The 23599-nt window shown below is 45.3% G+C and overlaps 1 protein-coding gene across 1 annotated transcript; it reads left to right on the forward strand.

The window, feature by feature from the left end:
• Positions 1-2618: 2618 nt before the first annotated feature.
• Positions 2619-5422, forward strand: PPP1R3G (protein phosphatase 1 regulatory subunit 3G). Its single transcript, XM_036446282.2, has one exon. The coding sequence runs from the start codon at positions 2823-2825 to the stop codon at positions 3882-3884; it is 1062 nt and encodes a 353-aa protein (XP_036302175.1). The 5' UTR covers positions 2619-2822; the 3' UTR covers positions 3885-5422.
• Positions 5423-23599: the final 18177 nt, after the last annotated feature.

The raw sequence follows: 23599 nt of genomic DNA on the forward strand, positions 1-23599 counted from the left end.
CTGAAAGGCACCTGTCTCCCCCTCGCCTATCCCTATTTTGATCCAAGAGCATGTAACGTTTTTCACTCCTAAATAGCTCTCAAACCTTCCCACCCCACCATCACTATCTCTCTGGACCAAGGCTTGATCATCCTTCACTGCAACAGTCTCCTGACAGCTTCTCCCACATTGTTTCTATCTCCCGCAATCTGCTCTTCATCCTCTTCCTAATGACCTTTCAAACCTCAAATCTGGTTAATCACACCAGTGATGCAATATCTTCTGATGGCTTCTCATTGTTCAAAGCCCTTATATAAAGACTCTAAACAAACACAACAAATCGAAGCTCAGGGATATAGAGAAAAGCAAAAACAACAAAAACCAAAAACAACAAAAAAACACCTCATACCCTCCACTCGCAGCTCTGCCAGCTTCACACAGGCCTTCTCCATCCCCACTCTTCCACCATGCCTCCCACACAGGCCTGCATGCGGGCTGAAATGTGCTTGCTTGCAGTCCTAAGCTGTTCACGCCCACTCACCTCCTTCACAGAGGCTTCCCTGGCCTTCCCCACCAGGTCAGGTCCTGCCTTCTAGCATCTCCCCGAGTGGCTGAGTCCCTATTTGCTTGTGTAACTTTCTGTTTAATGGTGGTCTCCTCCAGCACTGTATATTGAGAGATCCATGAAGGTAAGTACTTCTAATATTTTCATCAAAGAGAAGAAAGTAGGACAGGGCTAGGGGACCGGGACCCTGCATGACCCTTAAAATCCACTCCCTACATGCCACACGGCCCTTTTGTCCCTGCCCCAAAATGAGCAGGTACCCTGATAAGAGCTGCAGCCCAGAAGGTCAGCACAACCTCAAAATCTCTTGGAGGTCCCATTTTACCTTTAAAATAGCTTACAAATTCTGTGTTTAACTCCATAACATATCAATGTTTACTTAAATGTAAAAACAATGTTTTCTTTTTAAAATCTTGGAGTTGTCCCAGAAGACAGACCATGTGTTTCTGGTACTTTCTGTAAGCCCCCAGATGAGATGCAATCACGGCTTTCCGCTGGGCAGGGGAGGGTCTGCAGGACGCCAGCAAGTGAGCAGTAGAGACCCCTCCTCATGAGCACCACCTCAGCCCTGGCTTAGTAGCCATGGGAGGCATCTTCCCTCTAAATTACCTGGGTTCAGACCCACCACTAGCTGACTCTAAGACCTGGGCCCTCACTGCGCCCCTGCCTGCGGACAATGGAAAAGTCTTTCTATACCTTTAGGTCCCACGTGCGGAGCAGCGGTAATATGACTCCACTTCACAGGTTGTCATGGGAATAAGAGCGGAGTCCTCAGCAGCTGACCCTCTGGTGCTCAATCAATATTTGCTACTTACATGATCCTCACCTTCACCCTCACCATCTCTTTTACCCGCCCCACACCCAAATGCCCCAAATCCCTAAAGCCCTGGACGTTTTAAATTCTGCCAGAACGTAAGGTATTGTAGTTATTATGCCCGCACTAAATGACCTGGGTAGGACGGCTTTACCTTTGCTTTTGTGAGAAATAGTGGATCTATGTTTCTAGAATCTCCAACGTTTTAAAAAGTAACTGCACTCGGCTCACCCGGGAGTTACTAGTTCCCAAGTGCTGTCTCCAGAGCCCGCGGCCTCGGCCTGCCCTGGTTAAATGCTGGGCAACACACGTCAGATCCCCCATCACCACCATCAACAATCAGAACTCTGCGTGGGCCCGGGCGCTCCCTGTGAGGCTGGTGCCGGCTACAATTTGAGAACCACAGACTTAGATCAAAATGAAGTTAGCCTTCAAAGCAAAAACAACAAAAAACACTTTCAAGTCACCATTTCCCAGGTCCTACATTTCTTCGGGAGAGAGCGCGGAGGTGGGTCCCACTGCTGCGGAGCGGGCGAGGACCGGGCGCGGGGACTGTGGCCGCGGGTCTGGCCGCGGCGGGGGCGGTGCGCGCTGGGCGGGAGGCGGTGGCGGGCGGGACCAGGGGAGGGGAGAGGAGGGAAAGGGAGGGCAGGGGAGGGGCGGGACGTGCTCCCGGGCCCCGCGCGAATGGCCTCCGGCGGCTCTCGGCTCGCTGCCCGGTGGCCCCTCCGCCGTCCCCGCCCCAGGCTCTGCCGGGCCCTCGGTGCGCTGCGTTCGGAAGCGCGGAGAGGCGAGCACGTTCAGGCTTCCGACTGGGATTGGAGCCGGGGCGCCCCGAGCTTTGGGAAGGAAGGAAGAGGACGAGGGAGGCGCCCCGCGCTCTGGCCCGCGGCCGGCCACCTCCCAGGCTCCTCGCGGGAGAGTGGCCCCCACTGCGCCCCTGCTCGCGGGCTCCCGGGGCCCCTGAGGGCCAGCCGGCGAGAGCGCGGCCGATCTGCGGCCCTCGGGGGGCGCCCTGGTCCGGACCCGCGGGCCAGAGGAGGCTGCTCACTCTAGTGTCCACGGGAGCTGAGCGCGAGTTCACCCAGGAGCTCCGGGGGCAGGGCCGCTGCGGGTGGCACCGCTGGGGTGGGAGGGGGTGAAGCGGGCCCCCGACTTCAGAGGGCCGCCTCCCACTGGCCGCCGGTGTATTCGGAAACCCCGCCCGCGAGCCCCGGCCCGCGCCCCGGCCTCCAGGTGTCCCTCCCCGGCCCCGGCAGGTTCAATCCCAGGGCGGCCGGCCGATCCCCCTCCCACCCACTCCGCCCAGGCGGCCGCAGCTAAAACCCGAGGCTCCCACGTGTAACCGCGTCTTCCCTGAGCCCGGGCGGGCGCACGCTGTCAACCACCCAAGCTGTTAAGTCTCCAGAAGAGTCTCCTGCCGGAGGTTCGCACCCCAGACAGATCCCGAGGGCCGGCTGCTTCATGGAGCCGCAGGGGGCGCAGCTGTTAACTCTGGAGGCACAGGGGCCCGCGCCCTGTGGGGAACCCCCACCAGCCCCAGAGCTGCCCGCCGCCGGGGTCCTCTGCCCGGAGGGTGGCGGGGACGGCGGCAGCGCAGCGGAGTCGGGGAGCCCCGACGCCGAGCCCTCGTCCCCCGAGGAGGAGGCTGCCCTCCGGGAGCAGGAGGAGCTGCTGGCGTGCCGCCGCCGCCGCCGCGCGCGCTCCTTCTCGCTGCCCGCCGACCCGATTCTGCAGGCGGCCAGGCTCCTGCAGCAGCGCCGGCAGCTCGGCCTGGGGCTGGGCGCGGAGGGCGGCGAGGGGCCCGAGGACGCGCAGCACAGCCCGGGCGGCTGCTGCGCCAAGTGCAAGAAGCGGGTGCAGTTCGCGGACGCGCTGGGGCTGAGCCTGGCCAGCGTCAAGCACTTCAGCGAGGCCGAGGAGCCGCGGGTGCCACCGGCCGTGATCTCCCGCCTGCACAGCTTCCCCATGAGCGCCGAGGACCTGCAGCAGCTGCCGGGCCTGCTGGCGGCGGCCGGCGCGCCGCTGGGGGCGCCGCCTCCCCGGCTCCGTCCGCTCTTCGAGCTTCCCGGGCCGGGCGCCGCGGCCGAGCGCCTACGGCGGCAGCGCGTGTGCCTGGAGCGCGTGCACTGCCCGGCGCCCGGGGCCGCGGAGGTGATGGGCTCCGGGCGGGTGCTGGGCTGCCCCGGACCGCGGGCCGTGGCCGTGCGCTACACGTTCACCGAATGGCGCTCCTTCCTGGACGCGCCCGCGGAGCTGCAGCCCGAGCCCGCGGAGCTACAGCGGCAGGAGACGCCGTCGGGGGAGCCTGGGCCCGGGGGCGCCGAGGAGGAGCCGGGCGCCGAGCGCTTCCACTTCTCGCTGTGCCTGCCCCCGGGTCTGCAGCCCAGGGACGGGGAGGACTCCAACGCGCCGGACGTTGCCGTCCACTTCGCGGTCTGCTACCGCTGCGCCCAGGGCGAGTTCTGGGACAACAACGCGGGCGCCAACTACACGCTGCGCTACGCGCCCCCGCACTCCCCCTGAGCGGCCCGGCCGCGGCGCCGCAGCACCGGAGGGGCCGTGGGACCGAGCCGCGCTGGGGGACTTGACCGGACTCTTGGCTGAACGTCGTCCCCCTGGAGTGTGGCGGTGCGGAGGGAAAGGAGGGAGCCGCTCAGTGGTGAAGTCGCCCCCAGACAGATCCTGTGGCCCAGCACGGTGAGCCGCGCTGCCGGCCGGTTTTCCCATCGCGCAGGCCTTCCTAGCAGACCTCTCGAATTCTATCTATCGATACACCAGCGTCAGAATGGAAAGTGACCACTAGTTTTCGCCAAGAAAAAGGCTCCTGACCACGGAGCAAGGCTGTAAGACCTTTGGATGTGTTTTTAACTGTAGACGTCGCGTTTTAGCCTTTGCAGCTTGTTGGAGACCCCTCGATCTCAGGAAAGGACGAAGCACCCCGCCACAGAGCCCCTAAGGAAGGCACTGGGACTGTGGGTGCACGGTGGGGCCGGGGAGGGGGGTTGAGGCGTTTCTCAGAGAAAACCGGGTGGGGCCTTGGCTGTCTTTTTAACTCGGGAGAAGGTGGTCCAAATAACTTGCCGTTATTTACTTGTGCCTTAGTAGAAATGTCCTTTTAAAAAGTAAAGGCCACTTGCACACCCTTTTATGTTGCACTTTATATCTCAGCTCCTGGGGATTTGAGAGGTCTTGACAGGCAGGCTAGCTTTTTCAGCTAATGATGCATGCAACTTAACAGTAGTTAAACAACGGTAATTCTAAATTTCCTTTCTTCCATCCCCACTGACTGCTGTAAAAGCCAAAATTTCCCATACTGGGCCAAAAAGAAAATGTTCTTCCAAATGTTTTGTGGCAGGAATTTGATCACAGAAAAATATAAGCATGGTCTAATAAGCTTGGTTTAAGTTCTAAAGAGCTGCCAATTATGTGACGATTTCCCGATCTTCTTTCCTGCAGTTTCTTGTGATTAAAATAACCCTTATCAATGGGTGTTTCAAACATTGAAACTTTTTTCTGTCCCCTGCCAAAATAATAAGTTGGTGAATTGAAACATCAGAGTAGTCATCTAGCTGGCCCCTTGTTCCCAACCTCTTTTGTGGAGGCAGAGCACATACCCGCTGCTAGCATCCTCTTGGCAGGACTGTGGGCACAGGGCCTGGCCACTGATGGCTGTAGATGCCAAGATGAGGTGGCCGTGCATGAGCAGGGTGGGGCCGAGGGGGCATCCTGAATGAGGACTTGGTTCCTTCACATCTTGGTCACCCTTCAGTAATTTGTCTTTCCCCAGTTTTCATGTATTCCTGCACAGGACTAGTATAATGAATCCGTTTTGTAATGGTCATCTTCCAGGAGTGAAGGGTGGTTTAATTACTGAATAAGGGTAGGCATATTCATCCCGTGGCCAAATTCAGCCTGGTGCCTGTTCTTGTAGGGCCTGAGAGCTAAGAATGATTTATATATTTTTAAACAGTTGAAAAATTCAAAAGAGTACTATTTTGTGAGACATGAGAATTATGAGATTCAGATTTCAGGGTCCATAAACAAGATTTTATTGGAACATAGCCATGAACATTCATTTACATGCATCTATGATTGCTTTTCTGCTACAAGAGCAGGGTTGAGGAGATGCAACAGAAACCATATGGCAAATTCTAAAATATTTACTATCTCTAGACCTTTATAGAAAGTTTGCCAAGCCCTGCTCTACAGAAGCAGTATTTTAAAATGTATGTTTTTTGAATATGTGTGTTTAATTGGTTTTTAGAGAGAGAGGAAAGGAAAGGGATAGAGAGATAGCAACATCAACGATCCATAGGCTGCATCCCACACATCTGCTACTGGGGATCAAGCCCATAGCCCCTGTTATGTATCCTGATCAGGAATGGAGCTGTGAGCTCCTGGTTCATACGTCAGCGCTCAACCACTGAGCCACACCAACTGCGCCAGAAGCAGTATTTTTTAAATGTTATATGTTAATAGTTATGCCTAATAAAGAAGTTAAACTTTTATTAAAATTTTGCCACATGAAATATACCTCTTTTGGGTAAAGGTTGAACTGTTTACTCTTGGTTAAAATAAACACTGAAATACCAATGTACAATTATTACTGTACTGGGGAGGGGAATCAACCTGTTGCCTTCTTTCATCTGTTAAGCTAATAATAAAAAGGTGCTTTTTGACATGAGTGGCCGTAAGCATTTATTTGAGATCAAAGAATAGCCATTTGGGATGCCCTGATTCTGGCAAAAGTCCAAATACTGTTCCAGTTAGGAGACAAAGGCAAGGATATTTATGAAAAGGAGAAGGAGAACAACTACATCAATAGGAGGAAGCATTTCTATTGGTACAGATTACATAACATAGGGACACTGATTTTGAACAATGTTTTTAATTTTCAGTCTAGTAGTCATAATTACTTTTTTATTTGTAAACAGTTTTTTGGAGACAGTGTTGCTTTAGGCCCAGTACAAAGGTTATTTGCCCTGTTTTAATATTTCAGAGGTTTGAGGTATCGGATCTAGTAATAATTAATGTCGTTTTTAAACATTCGTTTAAAATCTTGCTTGGCGTTGACTTGTATTGACATAACCTTCAAACACGTGGTATCTACAGAACGTGTGAAGTGCAATTAACAAGTTTTGCTTGAAAAAGTTTGTGTTTGGTTTGGTTTTTGTTGCAAAACTGGGGCTAAGAAGATGGCGGATGAAGAGCATATTCGGCACTGAATGCTTTACGAGTTCCAATTACGAAGAAAAGCAAGTGAGGCTGCAAAAAACATCTGTAGTGTTCTTGGTCAAGATGCAGTTAGCGCCAGAAAATGCCAGCCAGAAAATGCCAGCGTTGGTTTGAGAAATTTCGCAAGGGAAATTTTTCGTTAGATGACAAGAGTGGTCGAGGCCATGTGTCCAATTTTGATCAAGAAGCTCTTCAAGCTCTTTTGGTGCAAAATCCTCAAATTACCCAACAAGAGCTTGCGACAACTTTAAATTGTTCACAAAAAAACAATTTCTAATCAATTGCGTGCACTTGGCAAAGTCCAAAAGTTTGGAAAATGGGTTCCTCATGAGTTGACCGAAAACAACCGTAATCAAAGAGTCACAATTTGTAGTTCGCTCCTCTCTCGTCAAAACCGTTTGCCGTTTTTAGAGCAAATTGTTACCGGAGATGAACAATGGGTGCTGTATGTTAATTTGAAAAGGCTGCCTCAATGGTTGGACAAAATGAGGCTCCGCAGCCCACACCAAAACCTGACTTGCATGCGAAAAAAGTGATGTTGTGTGTTTGGTGGAATTTTAAAGGAATTCTTCATTATGAACTTTTACCATCTAACCAAACCATTACAAGTGCAGTGTATAGTGCCCAATTGGAAAGGTTATCCCAAGCTTTAAGAGAAAAAGAACCTGCGCTGATTAATCGGAAGGGCATAATTCTTCACCATGATAACGCACGACCGCATACTGCAAGAATCACTGCTGAAAAACTGCGCCAGTTGGAATGGGAAGTTCTCCCTCAACCTGCATATTCTCCTGATATTGCCCCTTCCGATTACCATTTGTTTCATTTTTTGCAAAACTTTCTTCTTGGAAAAAAATTTAATAATGAAGAATGCCTCAAAAAATGCATTGACCAAATTTTTTGCATCATAATCACAAGAATTTTACAACAGAGGGATTAAAATGCTTCCTGAGTGTTGGGCACAAGTAGTAGAAAACAACGGCAACTATATTGTTCTATTAATTTTGTTGTATTGTTTAAATAAATTCGATTTAAAAAAGTATTAGAAAACGACATTAATTATTACTAGACCTAATATTAATCATGCAAGCAGTTTCTCTGGCATGACAGTTTTGGCTCCATTTTAAAGTGGCTCCATTTATTATTTTTGACACATCTAAGAAATAAATCAATGCACCTGAAATGTAGCACCCATGTGAATTAACATCAAGCTACAAAAACTGCCACATATTTTTGTGCCTCAAAATGGATGTCTTGAGCTCTAGAAATATTTAGTTTAAACTCTGGTTTTAAGACATCCCTTTTGACTGTAGCAGTGTTTGTCAGAGTAATTGATTATAAAAAAATTTTATTTCATTTATTTTTTAAACTTTTATACCATCTTTTTCTTTTCTTTTCTTTTTTAATAAACCTTTATTGTTCATATTATTACAAAAGTTCCTCAATTTTTTTCCCCTCCACCAGGTTCCCACCCCACCCTCTGCCCTTTCCACACCCCCCATTGTCCTCATCCATAGGTGCACAGTTTGTGTTCAGTCTCTTCCCACACCCCCAACTCCTCTTTTCCCTGAGAATCATCAATCCACTTCCCTTCCATACCTCTGATTCTATTATATTCAACAGTTAATATTGTTCATCAGGTTTTTTAATCCCTTGGTTTTTAGATTCACTTGTTGATAGTCATGTATTTGTTGTTCATAATTTTTATCTTTATTTTCCTTCTCTTCTGAAAGAACCCCCTTCAGCAATTCACATAATTCTGATTTGGCGGTGATGAACTCCTTTAACTTTTTTTTTTATTAGTGAAGCTCTTTATCTGTCCTTTGATTCTGAGTGATAGCTTTGCTGGGTAGATTATTTTTGGCTGTAGGTTCTTGCTATTCATCACTTGAATATTTCTTGCCATTCCCATCTGGCCTGCATGGTTTCTGTTGAGAAATCAGCTGACAATCGTATATGTGCTCCTTTAGTTTCTCTCTTGCTGCTTTTATTTTTTATTTTTTTATTTTTTTATTTTTTTAAAAATATGTATTTTATTGATTTTATACAGAGAGGAAGGGAGATAGAGAGTTAGAAACATCGATGAGAAAGAGTTATCGATCAGCTGCCTCTTGCACACCCCCTACTGGGGATATGCCCCCGCAACCAAGGTACATGCCCTTGACCAGAATCGAACCTGGGACCCTTCAGTCCCCAAGCCGATGTTCTATCCATTGTGCCAAACCGGTCCCGGCTCTCTTGCTGCTTTTAATATTCTCTCTTTGTCTTTTGCTCTTGGAGTTTTAATTATGATGTGTCTTGGTGTGATCCTTTTTGGGTTCCTTTTGTTTGGGGTTCTGTGTGCTTCCTGGACTTGTAGATCTAATTCTTTCACCAGGTGGGTGAAGTTTTCTGTCACTAGTTCTTTCAGTATGTTTTCGGTATCTTGCTCTCTCTCTTCTTCTGGGACCCCCATAATTCTGATGTTGGTTCACTTGAAGTTGTCCCAGAGGTTTCTTACATTATCTTCAACTTTCTGGATTCTCTTGTCTTCTTGCTTCTGCGGAGGAGTGTCTTCTGGCTCTTTATGTTCCAAATCTTTGACTTGATTCTTGTGATCTTCCATTCTGTTTTTAGGACTCTGTATAATATTTTTTTATTTCAGACAATGTATTCTTTATTTCTTGTTGATCCCTTATTATTTCTTGTTAATCCCTTATTATTTCTAGTTGATCCCTTTTCATATCCTCATAGGTCTTATCGACCTTTTCTAGGAAATTCTTGAAAAACCTTATAAGTGTGGTTTTGAACTCCATATACAGTCGCTTTTTGTCCTCCATTTCTTTCGTTTGTGATCTGTTTCCTTGTCTTGGCATTTTCTCAGCTTCCATGAGTTGGTAGCCTTAAAAGTCTCTGTGTTCAGCTTGGATGGGGCAGAGTTTCAGGATGGAGCCTATAGCCTTGGCTTCCGTCAGCCGTGCCCTATGAGGCTCCTGAGTCTCAGTATTCCTCAGGGTCCTTCAGTACTCGTTGCAAGCACCTCTGAGAGAAAGGTGCCCTCGAGTTTTGCCTGCTACCCAACAGTCTAGGCTCTCCCTCAATGAGCCCGGAACTGGGGTTCAGTTCAGTTGGAAGTGGGGTTCAGAGCAGTCTGGAACTTTTGTCTCCTTCCCAGTAGGGCAATTCAGTGGCACAGTCAACCGTCAGTTCTCTGCACGCAATGAGCGCGCCTCTGGGACTTCCTTTCTCCGCTCCCCTGGGTTTCCGCCTTACATCCCAGGCTCCCTTTGTATGAGCCTGGGTCCCCAGGGTCTGGCCTAGAACTGGGGTTCAGTGCTGTCAGATCTGGGGTTCAGCACAGACCAGAGCTTTTATCTCCTTCCCGCGAGGGAATGCCAGCCAGGCACTCAGCTCCGGCTCCATCCTCTCCGTGCGCGCACCATGTCTCCATACTTTTACAGCTCCTCTGATTTTCCTTCTGGTTTTCTCTTTCCTTCTCGTTGTAGAATTTCCAGTCAGTCGACTTTTCTGTAGTTCTGGGTAATGTCCATTTTGTATTTTAGTTGTATTTTATTGAAATTGTTGTGTGAGGCTGCAGTTAGGTATTACCTATGCCGCCATCTTGGAGTCTCTCGATCATAGAAAAATTTTAAAATAGTAACTTACCTTTGAAAAGCCACCAGAAATTAATCAACTAAAATTTATAATCAGAGTAAATCATTAAAAATGGTCACATAGGTGAAATGATGAATTCTTAATTCACACATACTTATAAAAGTTTTATAACAATTAAAATAAGTAATTATTAGAATTACCTTATTTTTTGTTATTAACTGCAAAAGTAGTCCTCTTTTCATGCAATATTTAGTATTGGGTCTGGTATATAATTTCTTCCTCCCTCCCTCCCTCCTTTCTCCTTCCTTCCCTCTTTCCCTCCTTCCCTCCTCCCTCCCTTATTATTTCTAGTTGATCCCTTTTCATATCATCATAGGTCTTATCGACCTTTTTCCTCTCTCCTTTCTTTCTTTCTCTTTCTTTCTTTCTTTCTTTCTTTCTTTCTTTCTTTCTTTCTTTCTTTCTTTCTTTCTTTCTTTCCTGTTGTTATGAAAAATATCTGAGGATATTTTCCCATTGATTTTTAGAGAGTGTGGAAAGGAAAGGAAGAGACAGAGAGAAACATAGATGTGAGAGAGGCACATCAATTGGTTGCCTTTTGCACACATCCTGACCAGGGCTGGGGAACCTGCAACTGAGGCATGTGCCCTTGACCAGAATTGAACCTGACACGCTTCATTCCGAGGGCAGGTGCGCCATCCACTGAGCCAAACCAGCTAGGACTAACATTTCTTTTTGAATAGTGATTTATTGCATAATAATAACACCTGGGTACATTTTATATTTTTCTTATGTGTTTATGAATACATTTTAGTTGAAAAGTATTGATAATGTATATGGCCTATAACTCAGATTGAAATGCTGATTTATGTGTAAATAATGATGCATTATTTTTAATATTTAAATTTTACTTAAAATTAAATCAGGATCCCAATATAACAATAAAAGTAAATTTAGAATAAAACACATAAGAAATGGGTTTTTAAGAGTGATGTACAGCAACTTTCCTATTCTCACAAATAACTATTGATTTTCAAAAATATAATTTGGAATCCAAACCATTAATTTTCAAAGTACTTGTTTCATAATATAAAAAATGCCAAATGTGGCTGTTAGGAAAGGGAATCTAGCTTTGCTCTCCTCCAGATTTTGAAGAACAGCTTTTTAAGGTTCAGAACATCTAGTCTTCTTGCACATGGTTATAGACTTTAGACCTTCAAAGTACTGGAATTGGTAACCTTCTAAAAGTCTATTTTATAAAGTGCCAACTTGGTTTTACAGACTGATAGCAAACATTTTGTAAAGAAAGGTAATGACTTTAAAGTAGGCTTTATTATTTTTTTAAGTTAGTTTTAAAGGAAGTGTCAATATTGACCAGAGTAAGGAAGTATTTAAGAGTGATTTTCGTGAATGGAATGAAAACACACGTACTCATTCCAAAAGCAAATTGCAAAATTCCCACAATAAGGGAGATTCCTATTTTTTTTTCTTTTCTTTCTTTGTAGTAATATTTACCTCAACTTGAAGAAAGGAGGGTTATCCTGCTTAAAAAATGTAATAGCTTAAATGTTTTGCCCAGCTCTAGTGATCAAAACCCAAGTTCTCAGCTCATTTAATTACAGTGGCCTCCACAGGAGAGATCTTAGTTTCTTATTGTGGGAAGTGGGTCCATGGGTCACTGGGTCTGGGGATGTTGCTGGTAAATGAAACGTGTGTGTCTGTCTAAAGCAGGGGTGTCGAACTCAATCAGAGAAGGGGTCAAAATCTAAAATCCAGCCTAAATCGCGGGCCGAATGGTTTACTGAACAGTCATAAACTGACAATGTTAACCAGAAATGTGAATTTAAAATGAGTGGAACAATCTTTTCCTTAACAGTGCTGTTAACCAACTCACATGCTATCAAGCAAAACAGTAATATTGGTATCAAGCAAAACAGTAATATTGGAATGTACCTAAAATGCTCATTGTTTTGTTTTCTGGCTAGATGTCTGACACCGTTTTCCCCGGATCAATGAGTCAATGTTCGGTTTTATTTCTTGGGCTGTAGCAACCCGCAAAACAGCATGGAGGTTGTCATCGGTAATGCGTGATCTGTGCTTGTTTTTGTTCAGATTCATTATTGAAAACATCTGTTCACAAAGATAGGTGCTCCCGAACATGGCTAGAATACAGGCAGCATGAAGTCGGAGCTCTGGCATTAGTCAGGGGGCAGTAGAGGGTAGAAGTCCTCAATTTCAACATCCTGAAACCTTGATTTCAGGCCACTGTCAGACTGAAGCTCGATTATCTCCATCTGAAGGTGATGGGGCACATTGTTGACATCAACTGTAAAAGGATTGGCAAAGATGTCAAAGCCTGAGTGCTGTGTTCTAAAGTCAGAGAAGCGCCGCTCAAATTCACTTAGTAAACGGCTAACTTTGGTAGCCAGCCGACTGCAAGGAAAAGTACCAGAAATAGTGGTTGAGATACTCAAACAAACGGGAAAGTGGGCAAGATTGTCCTGTTCCAGTTGGGACTTCCATAGTTGAAGTTTACGCTGGAATGCTGTGATCATGTCAGACATCTTCGTGATGACTTGTTTGCGTCCCTGCAGCTTCAGATTCAGTTGGGCGAGATGCTCGCATATGTCACCCATCATAGCAAAATCACATAGCCAGGCGGGATCCGACAGTTCAGGCAAGGGCTTTCCTTTACTTTCCATGAAAAGAGCAATTTGTTCTCTGAGCTCAAAAAATCTTTTGAGGTCTGCGCTCTTGCTCAGCCATCTTACTTCTGTGTGGTATGGCACGTCTCCATGCTCTGCACCCACCTCCTGTAAAAACTGCTGGAACTGGCGATGATTCAGGCCACGTGCCCGTATAAAGTTAATAGTTTTAATGACTGTGGTCATTTTGTCATTCATGTCCAGAACTTTTCCACACATAGCCTCTTGGTGGATAATGCAATGATAAGTAATCAAGGGTGTGTGGCAGTGACTTTTTTGCATTCTTTCCTTCATTAGTCCAACCAAGCCTTTCTTTTCTCCACACATTGAAGGTGCGCCATCGGTAGTTAGCCCCACCAACTTTTCCCAGGGTAATTTAAAATTATTTATAGATTTCTCCACAGCCTCAAATATATCTCTACCAGTAGTCGTCCCATGCATGGCAGCTACATCCAAAAGTTTCTCAGTGACAGAGAGGTCGGTCTTCGTAGCACGTATAAAGATGGACAGCTGCGCTGTATCAGTGTTGTCTGTGCTTTCATCGATAGCAAGTGAAAAAGCGAGATAACTGCATGCCTGTTCGGCCAGCTGTGATGATAGATTTCCTGAGAGTTCTTGAACTCTATAGGCAATGGTGTTTCTTGACAAACTGACATTTTGAAAACTCTGTATCTGGTCTGGGCATACTTGCTCACACACTTTTAGCATGCATTGCTTCAAAAAGGCACCCTCTGAAAAACACCTTGAAGTACGAGCAATTTCTTCAGCCACTATAAAGCTTGCTTTCACTGCAGCATCATTTTTCGCTGTAGCCTTTGTAAACATTTGCTGCTGTGATTGTAGTTTGCCTTTTAGTTCTTTAACAATTTTATACTTTTCTTCCAAAGTATATTTGCCATACTTAACATTATGTTTGGTGTCAAAATGACGACGTATATTGTACTCTTTCATCACCGACACTGTCTCATAACACAATATACACACTGGTTTGCCCTCTCTAAGCACAAACATGTATTCATTTTCCCATTTGTCATTAAATTGTCTGCCTTCACCGTCAACTTTTCTTTTCCTGGACATTTTGGGATCAATATTGGCAGTAAAAGATGTAGTTTATTGGAAATCTGCGTTAGAAGGAAAAAGTTGAAAACTGCACAGGGATAGCTTGATTTGGCAGATGGAGTGGAGAAAAAAAAAGTCAGTCAATAAATGCCTGGCTGGGTACAGATAGCAGATTCTGTTGCGATTTTTATGCCTGTACTTTATGCCAGGAACTGGCAGCTTCTGCTGTGTATTTTTTATGCCTGCACACTCACTCTCTCCTCTGCTCTGCCACCCGCACAACCACATCAGATGCCGGACTATAGGTCACGCCTCCTGAATCTTACTTGACTTGTTATCTATGCGCATGCATAATAGATAGCAAGTACGGCGGCCGGCAAGATCACAAGCCTCCTATGTCACCGCGCGTCATTGTGATGGAACGCAGCAGAGTGCAGTGATGACAGCGCGGAGCGGGCCACATTGCAAGGCCTGGCGGGCCGGATTTGGCCTGCGGGCCTTGTGTTTGACATGTGTGATCTAAAGAGTTCTGAAGCAGCGGCTGGCAGTCTGTGTGATACTGAAGGTTAACAGTAAACAGGTTGAGGTATTAGATCATAGAGTTCAGAGACGTAGGTATAGGCTTCCAATTGCTTTGATTATCACATAGCTGAAAAAAGATGAAGAAAATATGTTAGCTATGTTCTGAAGGCCTGCCTGTGCAGCAAGTTCCAGAAGAGATGTTTAAAGTACATTTTGTTGGATATAATAAAAAAATGTAGCTATTTAAGCACAAAACAAGGATAGCTTAAACAAAATTGATTGCTTAAATAATAACAATAACAAGACATTTAGTGTCTGCCTCTTGCTTTCCAGATAATATTATTAATGTATAATCATGATATATTTTGCCAAATCTTGGTTCTCCAAACCCAGTTAGATCACATGCTGACTATGAGGAAGGCACCAGACAAGATGATGTCAGGACCTGAGCTAATCAGACTGAGGGAAATGCTGAGGCTTACACAAGAACTAGCTAATCAGGTTCACCTTGACCCTAAACCCCAGCCCCCAGTCTCTGCCTTTAAAAACCCTTATTAAGAATCATCGTGAAGTTTGGATTTTTAGTACTAGCTCCCTGTTCTCTTGGCTTGGCGCCCTGCCAATTGTTAGGGTCACCGAAGGAAGAATGCACAAAGCTAAAAGGGATGAAGAATTATGAATTTATTAGGTCATCTGGATCCAGGTGGGTTGAGCTCCAAAAAATGGGAAGTCAGAGGTTTTTAAAGACTCCAGGCGGGCTTTTTCTGAGTGGAGAATTCCCTGTGCAGGTGCGGATTCTGGGAAACTCTGGAGGGCAGAGATAATGATCTTAGCAGGTGGAATGTGGTCTAAGCAAGTGGAATGTCCATTGTGAAGTGGCCTGAAGGTTAGTTCCCAGGAGAGGGGGTATCGATTCAGACCTAACACCAACACCAATTTTAATTTCTCCACTGCAGAGCTCCATGGTCAGTGTTTGGCTTTGTTGCACGGTGGGTGCAGGAACCCTCTTGGGTTGGGTGACAAATGGAACAAAGTTTCTCCTCAAAACCCCAAGGTTTGTGAATCAAGGTGGCTAGCTGATTTCAAGACCTAACTAGGGAGGCCAGGACCCTATCTAGGGAGTGGGTGCAGTCCCCACCGAGCTCTGGGGACTGAGGCATCTCTGTCCGTGGGCAGCAGAGCCACAGCCCAGGCAGCCTTCCTGCAGCATCTGGGAGTGGGACAGGATCCATGAGCCTTGGCTGGAGGCAGGGGGACTCTCCCCTGTCAGCTGGGCAGTGGGCTTTCCCCTGACCACTCTCACCTGCTCTGCCCTTCCAACCGCCCGACCAGGTGAGAGCTTCCCACAAGATGTCCGCTCACAGCACAGCACACGCTGCTACTCATTCATGTTTGGAGTTTTAGTGTTGGGCTCTTTGTACATCATTTCACAAGTTTCCTTACTATACTAAGGTTTTTTGTTTTGTTTTGTTTTCATTCTGTTACAGAGCAGTGAAAAGCTAGGAAAGTTCCAGGGCAAGAGGAATAGGAAACTATTATAAGAATGTTGAAACAAGACGAAAAAACCATATGGGCAATTTGTAGCTGACTAGTAAATAACCAGCCATATCTTCCCAGACCTGGGACACTTGAGAGCAAATGCTTAAAAGCGTCTCTGAGGAGAGAATGTGGGAAAGAAGGGGGGGAAGGGGAAGAGAAAAAAGGGCAACTTACTCCCTAAGCAGAAAAGTCAGCAGTCTCAAGGCTTGGCAAGATAAAGTGTCAGGTGCTTCTCATGAGTTCTGGGGACCATGAGTTCTGGTCGGGTTGGCTAAGTGGATAGAGTGTCGGCCCGCAGACTGAAGGGCCTCGTACCTCCGTGGCAGGCCTGATGCCTGACCCTGGTCAGGGCGCATGCAGAAGTAACCAGTTGATGTTTCTCCAGGTTTCTTTCTCTCTCTCACCATCCCTTCTACTCTTTCTAAAAATCAATGGAAAAATAGCCTCAGCTGAGAATTAAAAAAAAAAAGGGTCCTTGAGAATTAATCTGTATCAAGATTTTCAGCAGAGGAATTTTGAAACCTATAGACAGGAGGGTATATAATGTCTTGGACCCCAACCCAATTGCTTTTCAGATGAGCTGAGAGCCCCCTGCATGCGTTATGCTGGATGATTGATTTGATTGACTTTACTAAATGTGCATGCTTTAAAAAATTGGCTTGATCACAACACAATCAAGGTCTCTCATTTACAATAATTTAAATGAAAGACAAGAATTGAGGTTGGAGACAGCCCTCTCCCTCTGACTCGGGGGGAGGGGGGGTTGTCCAATAGCACCTTCTAGGGTCTTGGGGTGTTTGTAACCATTACCTGACTCAGCTGTGTGTGTCTTAGGGGCATGTGGCTTTGGGCCACTGTGGTGTTTTGATCTGTGTTACCTGTGCTTTGTCTGGTGTTCAGAAACAGCCTCTGGGGGCAATGGAATGTTTATCTTTTTGGTGGCAGCATGGAAAATAATCAAATGCGCATTTTTGGTTCACACAATGGGACAAGGGTTTGTAGTTTAAAAGTGACGTGTGGTAACTTAACATGCAACCTTGACAGTGAGCTTTCTGCAGGCCAGCCTTTGCCCAGCCAATCACCATGCTGCCAGGGGCTGGACAATCTCCAGGGCTCAGGGATCTGCTCTTTGTAGTCACAGGGGCAAGGGGCTGGGAGCTGGGTGGAGCCTGACAACCTGGGCTCTGTCCAGATTCACTTTTCCTCCTACAGAGCAGTCCTGGCCCTCCATAGATAAGCTGGCCCATGCCTGGAAGCCTGCTGCCAGAGGCTGACCCAGGTTTCTCTTCAGGACTATAGAACAGACACATCTGCTAGGTGACCTGCAATGCTTTTTCATTACTCTACGGTAGTACCGACTTGCTTTAGCTGAATGGGGAGACATCACACTACAGCTCTAAATGGTCCTTTAGTTCTCCAAGGACTGATTGTTGGACTGCTAAATACAATAATTTTGGGCTCATTAGGATTTTAAATTTCTTTGAATCTTTTTGGTAGACATTGCATTTTCTTTTATTTTTATTATTTTTTTTATTTTTTTAAAAAAATTTAAATTCTTTATTGTTTAAAATATTACATATGTCTCCCTTTTTGACATTGCATTTTCATTTTGTGGAGTTAATCCTCTGATCTTGGCCAACTGTGAGCAGACAAGCAGATAAATTTTGGCAAGGAAAGAATAGGGTCACATTTCAGCTGAAAGCAGTTTGAGATGGCAAACATCAAGGGCTTTGCCTAGAGAATCTAACGGACAAATAGAAATCTGTGTAAGTCAGGAGTTCAGAGCCAGTTCAACTGGGAAAGCTATACACATTTCTGGAAAGCAAAGATACTTTAGAGTAACTTACAGATATTTGAAGAAATGAGACCAGTGTAATTTCTCCCTGATTATATTTACTCATCCCATTCATATTGTTGGCATTGCTCAGGTCTTTGAAACTGGTTCTCTGAAGTCATTTCTCAAGGAGAGTCAACAGCATTCTAATGTATCCCGGATGGAAAATTTGGTCTGAAAACCGGAGTTGAATAAAGATTGAAAGCAGATAGATTTAAATTCATGAGCACACCCTGCAGAAGGCTTTTCTGCAAATAGCTGCAGTTGTGTTGCGTTGAGGAAGCATCCACTCCAGCCGAAGAGAAGTTATGGCCACGGGAAACTAATTCTGTAAAGGGGCTGCTGCGTCCTGCTCTCTAGGATCTGTGGGTTCAGCACGTTAGGCCTTGACATTTTTGGATAAAGAGCCCTTTTTGTCATGAGGCTGTTGTGATGCAGCTGAAGTGGCATCTTTTCACCCTACATAGGTGAAAGAGCTTAGTATTTCTCAGACAGTATGTTTTTTTTTTTCTATTTTTTTTTTCTATTTCTCTACACTATTTAAAACGCAATGTTTCTATTCAGAACCATTTTAGATCGCCGAGAACATTCCATTTGTGTGTTCCTTTCAGCTTGGTTAAGGGGCAATCATGTTCATATGCACAGACTTCAGGCACTTTTCAGCCAGAAAACTCCAAAGCCTGTGTGTTTCCCATGTAGACCACAAGATTAGTGAGGTCTATCCTGTGCATTAGAATTGTGAGTTTATGAATATGATTGAGTTTGGAGGTCTCTGGGACATCAATAAATTGATATTAAATGGATAATTGCAAATATTAATGGATATTAAATATAGACAAATGCTTAACAATGAAATACATAATGTGTTCTTTTGCAAAAAGAAAAATTAAATAACTTAGTATATATTTAGGAAGGTCTATGAGTCCCCACCTTTGTCCACTACTCTCCAAAACCTGAACTAGAGGTTGCTTCTGTTATCAGATTCTGAGTTATTTTGGACTTTGCTGTTTACCAGAAAGTAATTAAAAATGAACTTATGTATTGGTGCAAGATGTCCTGAAAGACTACCTTTTTGGCAGAGCAAGCAACATCTGTGTGTGTGTGTTGACTCTTGTCATTTTTTAATATTATTATTTAATAAATCTTTATTGTTCAGATTATTACAATTACTCATCTTTTCCCCCCCATAGCTCCCCTCCACCTGGTTCCCACCCCATCCTCTGCCCTCACCTCCCCCCGACTGTCCACATCCATAGGTGTACGATTTTTGTCCAGTCTCTTCCCTCACCCCCATATCCCTTGTCCCCCCCTCTGAAAATTGTCAGTCCACTCCCTTTCTATGCACCTGATTCTATTATATTCATCAGTTTATTCTGTTCATCAGATTTTTTTATTCACTTGATTTTTAGACTCACTTGTTGATAGATATGTATTTGTTGTTCATAATTTTTAAAATTTATTTAAAAAATATATTTTATTGATTTTTCACAGAGAGGAAAAGAGAGGGATAGAGAGCTAGAAACATCAATGAGAGAGAGTCATCGATCAGCTGCCTCTTGCACACCCCCTACTGGGGATGTGCCCGCAACCAAGGTACATGCCCTTGCCCGGAATCAAACCCGGGACCTTTCAGTCCGCAGACTGACGCTCTATCCACTTAGCCAAACCGGTCCCGGTTTTGCTGTTCATAATTTTTATCTTTACCTTTTTCTTCTTCCTCTTCTAAAATAATACCTTTCAGCATTTCAGATAATACTGGTTCTTGGTGATGAACTCCTTTAGCTTTTTCTTACCCGTGAGCCTCTTTATCTAACCTTCCATTCTGAATAACAACTTTGCTGGGTAGAATAATCTTGGTTGTAGGTTCTTGCTATTCATCACTTTGAATATTTCTTGCCACTCCCTTTTGGCCTGCATAGTTTCTGTTGAGAAATCAGCTGACAATCATATGGGTGCTCCCTTATAAGTAATTAACCGCTTTTCTCTTGCTGCTTTTAATATTTTCTCTCTGTCTTTTGCTCTTGGCATTTTAATTAAGTTTTGTCTTCGTGTGGTCCTCTTTGGCCTGAGGGAGCAAAATGGGCTCTCATGAGATAGGCAGCTACCCAGTGCCTCTACTGCAGATCACACACACACACACACACACACACACACACACACACACACAGAATGCAGACTTGTAGCGGTACAGTGTATGTAGATATGTATTTGCATTAAGGGGGCTGAATTGCTGCCTTAGATCTTATTTCAGTGAGAGCAACCCCATTCTGCCAGTCTACAGGACCAAAGTATTCCAGTTATTTTTGCTTCACTGCTGTTCTTTATTTGGTGTATTCAATCTCTCTCATTAAGTCTGTCCTTTGGAAATAACTTTTGGATTCAGTCTTCCATCTAATTCACATGGCTACTGTCCTCAGCCAGGCCTGAATTCTTTTGCATCTAAGTTACCACTACAGATTCCTAGCTGGCTCTCTGCTCACGAACATTCTGTGTATGTATCACTATGCAGTTCAGCTGCTGCATGCTATCACTTGCTTAACAGCCCCCTTCCACACCAAATAAAACTCAGAATTAGTGGCTCAGGCAGAAGCAATTTCTCCTTCTTTTGTATCTTACCTCTATGCCCCTTCTAGCTCTACTTTATCTGTGCCTCTGACAGGTAACTTCTCACTCAGACTTTGCAAATCTGTTTATATACATGTCTTAAATACAGTGCTAAATGTAATGTAACTCAGGAAAGAACCCACATCTGGTGCATTTGTACATCCTTAAGATATCCGACACCATTTCTAAATGAATGCCAAGATAGCTAGTGGTTATTGCTTGCTTACTCTCTACAAAACTTGGTAGAAGATATTTATGTGTGTTATGCATGCACAATCCTTACAGCTCCCATATAAGGTAGGTATGTGATAGATGAGTTTAGAGAAGCTACTTGCCCAGGATCTCACCGTCAAGGAAGCAGAGCTGGAAGATGAAGGCTTTCTGGGCTGTCTATTGCTCCTTGGCTGCCAATGGACCTGTCATTTTCTCAACAGGAAGCAGGATTTGCGCCATTTCAGTGCACAAGCACCGTGCACCTGCCTCTCTCAGCCCTCCCAGAGTTGAGCTGTCCATCTTCTACCCCAACACTTCATTCCCTTCCAGGCTCATTCAAACCCAAGGATCTTGGTGGTTCTCTTAGGCCACACTGTCCTCAGGCACGTGGCCAGCTCAGCACTGGTCATTTCAGTTGTTTCACATGTGTTTAACTGGGATCGCACAATTGGACTCCACTCCAGGCTGCTCACTTCTCTGTTGAGTACACTCATAAATTTTTTTAATATGTATTTTATTGATTTTTTACAGAGAGGAAGAGAGAGAGATAGAGAGTTAGAAACATCGATGAGAGAGAAACATCCATCAGCTGCCTCCTGTAAACCCCCTACTAGGGATGTGCTTGCAACCAGGGTATATGCCCTTGACTGGAATCGAACCCGGGACCCTTCAGTCTGCAGGCCAACACTCTATCCACTGAGCCAAACCGGTTTCGGCAACTTTTTTTTTTTTTTTTTTTTTTTTTAATTTATTTAAACCATGTGTCTATCTTTGAAGACTTACAAGGGAAAAGTTATTGAGAGTTATTGTTATTGTTGGGTAAACAAGAGATAGATATTCTCTTTCTTTTTCAGCTGAGTCCAAATTCTGCTTTAGGAATTTCTGAAGCCAGCAGAACCAGGAAGAAAAAGTTTTTGGTTCAAAAAAAATTAGAAGCACACTTGTTGGGTTAGACACTGGACCAGAGGCTGGTGAAGACTCCAAAGGGCTAAGGGCCCCTGAGGCCTTTGCACAAGGTCCAGCTTGCTGAGCTGCCATTTAATCCCAGATGTGGGCTCTCATGCACCTTGAGCTGGGCTGAAAGCTCTGGGCCACCTGAAATAGCACTGAACCCCCATACAAGTCAACACCCAAGGTTTCCTGCTAATTGGTCCAAACTAACATTCAGAGGGGCTCGAGAATGGCTTCCTTCCTTTGGGTTTAACTGGAATTGCAGGCTTTTAGAGCTAGAAAGGTCAGCAGGGATCCTGAAACTTGTCCACCCCACTTTGTCCCAGAGGAGCCATGGTCCAAGATGAGGGACTTAGATAACATCAGTCAATTAATGGCTGGAGATGGATCCCTTCGTACACAATGGCATCCCTAGGTTTCAGACTGTCCTGTGCAGGTTTGCTTCCACCACCCTCATTCCATATTCCTGTCTTCCAACTTAAAAAATAAAACTCATTATTTTTTGTAAGGAGGGAGCAACATCTTGTTTCCTTCCTTTGAACAAGCTTCTGTTTATAGTTCCACTAGAGGCCTGGTGCATGAATTTGTGCACAGGCGGAGTCCCTTGGCCTGGCCAGCGATCAGGGCTGATCGGGGCCAACTTGCTGGGTTGAGGGGTGCCACGAGGTTGGCTGTCCGACTTCCCTCATCAGGTCAATCAGGGGAAAGGGCCGAGGGAGTTTGGCCAGCCATGGGAGGTTGGCTGTGGGAGTGCACTGACCGCCAGGGGGAAGCTCCTGCATTGTCTGCCCCCTGGTGGTCAGTGCACGTCATAGCGATCGGTTGTTTGGTTGTAAAGGTTGCAACAGTCACTAGGTTTTTTTGTATATGTAGATAAGGAAGTGCAAGATTATGGTTGTACAGTGAAAGCACATGCTAAGACTTGGCAGATTAATAATTCATGTCTGGCTGACATGAGGCAACTTCAGCCAGCCCTTAGACGTGATAAATAAATTAACCTTCTGTTAAAGGTCTGCAGAACAAGTCAAGTTTGCTGGGTCTACTGTCTCTGTGACTAAAATATGGGGAAGTCTCCTATGGAGGTGTTAGCCTGTTAGAAATGTGAGGCTTGTAGAGAAGAGGTTCATGTGTGGACTCAGGGGTTTCTAAGTAGCAGCTGTTTTAATTTCAGTATAAATCAGAGCTGATATCTGTTAGCTAGCACAGTTGTTGGATGCAGTTGTTGTTGAATGGCCATGAACTGTACTAACGCAGAGTGGAAAGTGACCCAGAGCCACACATGCGGGGCTGGTAGACACTAATCCACCGAAATCAGTGGGAAGGGAGAGAAGACTTCCCGCACTCTGACACTGGGAACCTGCTGACCGTTTTTTTCTTACACTGCAGCCTTGAGACCTTACCCATGGGCAAAAGCATTCTGAAGTCACAAGTAGTAATGCCAAATACAATGACTATGTTTCTTCTATTTTGAATGCACTATTACAACATCTACAATCCATGGGTGAGATGGGCAGGCATGATCTTTACCATGAGTATGAGGATGAGGCCAAAGACTGCTTGTGCTTGATTCACGTGAATTAAAATGAGGGGGCTGGAGGGGCAGTCTGTGGCATGTTGGTGACAGTGTCACAGCCATTGTAGAACCTGTAAATATTTATATGAGCTTGTCCCAAACCTAGACACATAAATAATGAATGAATTCACTTAGCTCTGTTTACAGAATGAAACAAAAATATCACTCAGGGCCTGGTCCCTCATAAAATCTCCACAAGTCAAGTACGTTATTTAATACCTCCACCCATGTTTTGAACTGATGTATGTACTTCCAAGGATAAATTCAAACAAGTTTTTTTTTAACTTGTAAGATAAAGAGCAGAGTTTCCCGAGGTGGTTAAACATTAAAAATACTAGGAGAGCTTAAAAAATGTACGTGTAAATTATTGTGTTTCACCTTTTACTAAGTCAGAATCCAAGGGGAGGGA

The sequence above is a fragment of the Pipistrellus kuhlii genome, unplaced genomic scaffold (genome assembly GCF_014108245.1).
Source record: "Pipistrellus kuhlii isolate mPipKuh1 unplaced genomic scaffold, mPipKuh1.p scaffold_m20_p_2, whole genome shotgun sequence".
Lineage (NCBI taxonomy): Eukaryota > Metazoa > Chordata > Mammalia > Chiroptera > Vespertilionidae > Pipistrellus > Pipistrellus kuhlii.

What these genes read in the sequence shown, in the direction of transcription:
- PPP1R3G (XM_036446282.2), top strand. Translation starts at nt 2,823, where the DNA reads ATGGAGCCGCAGGGGGCGCAGCTGTTAACTCTGGAGGCACAGGGGCCC.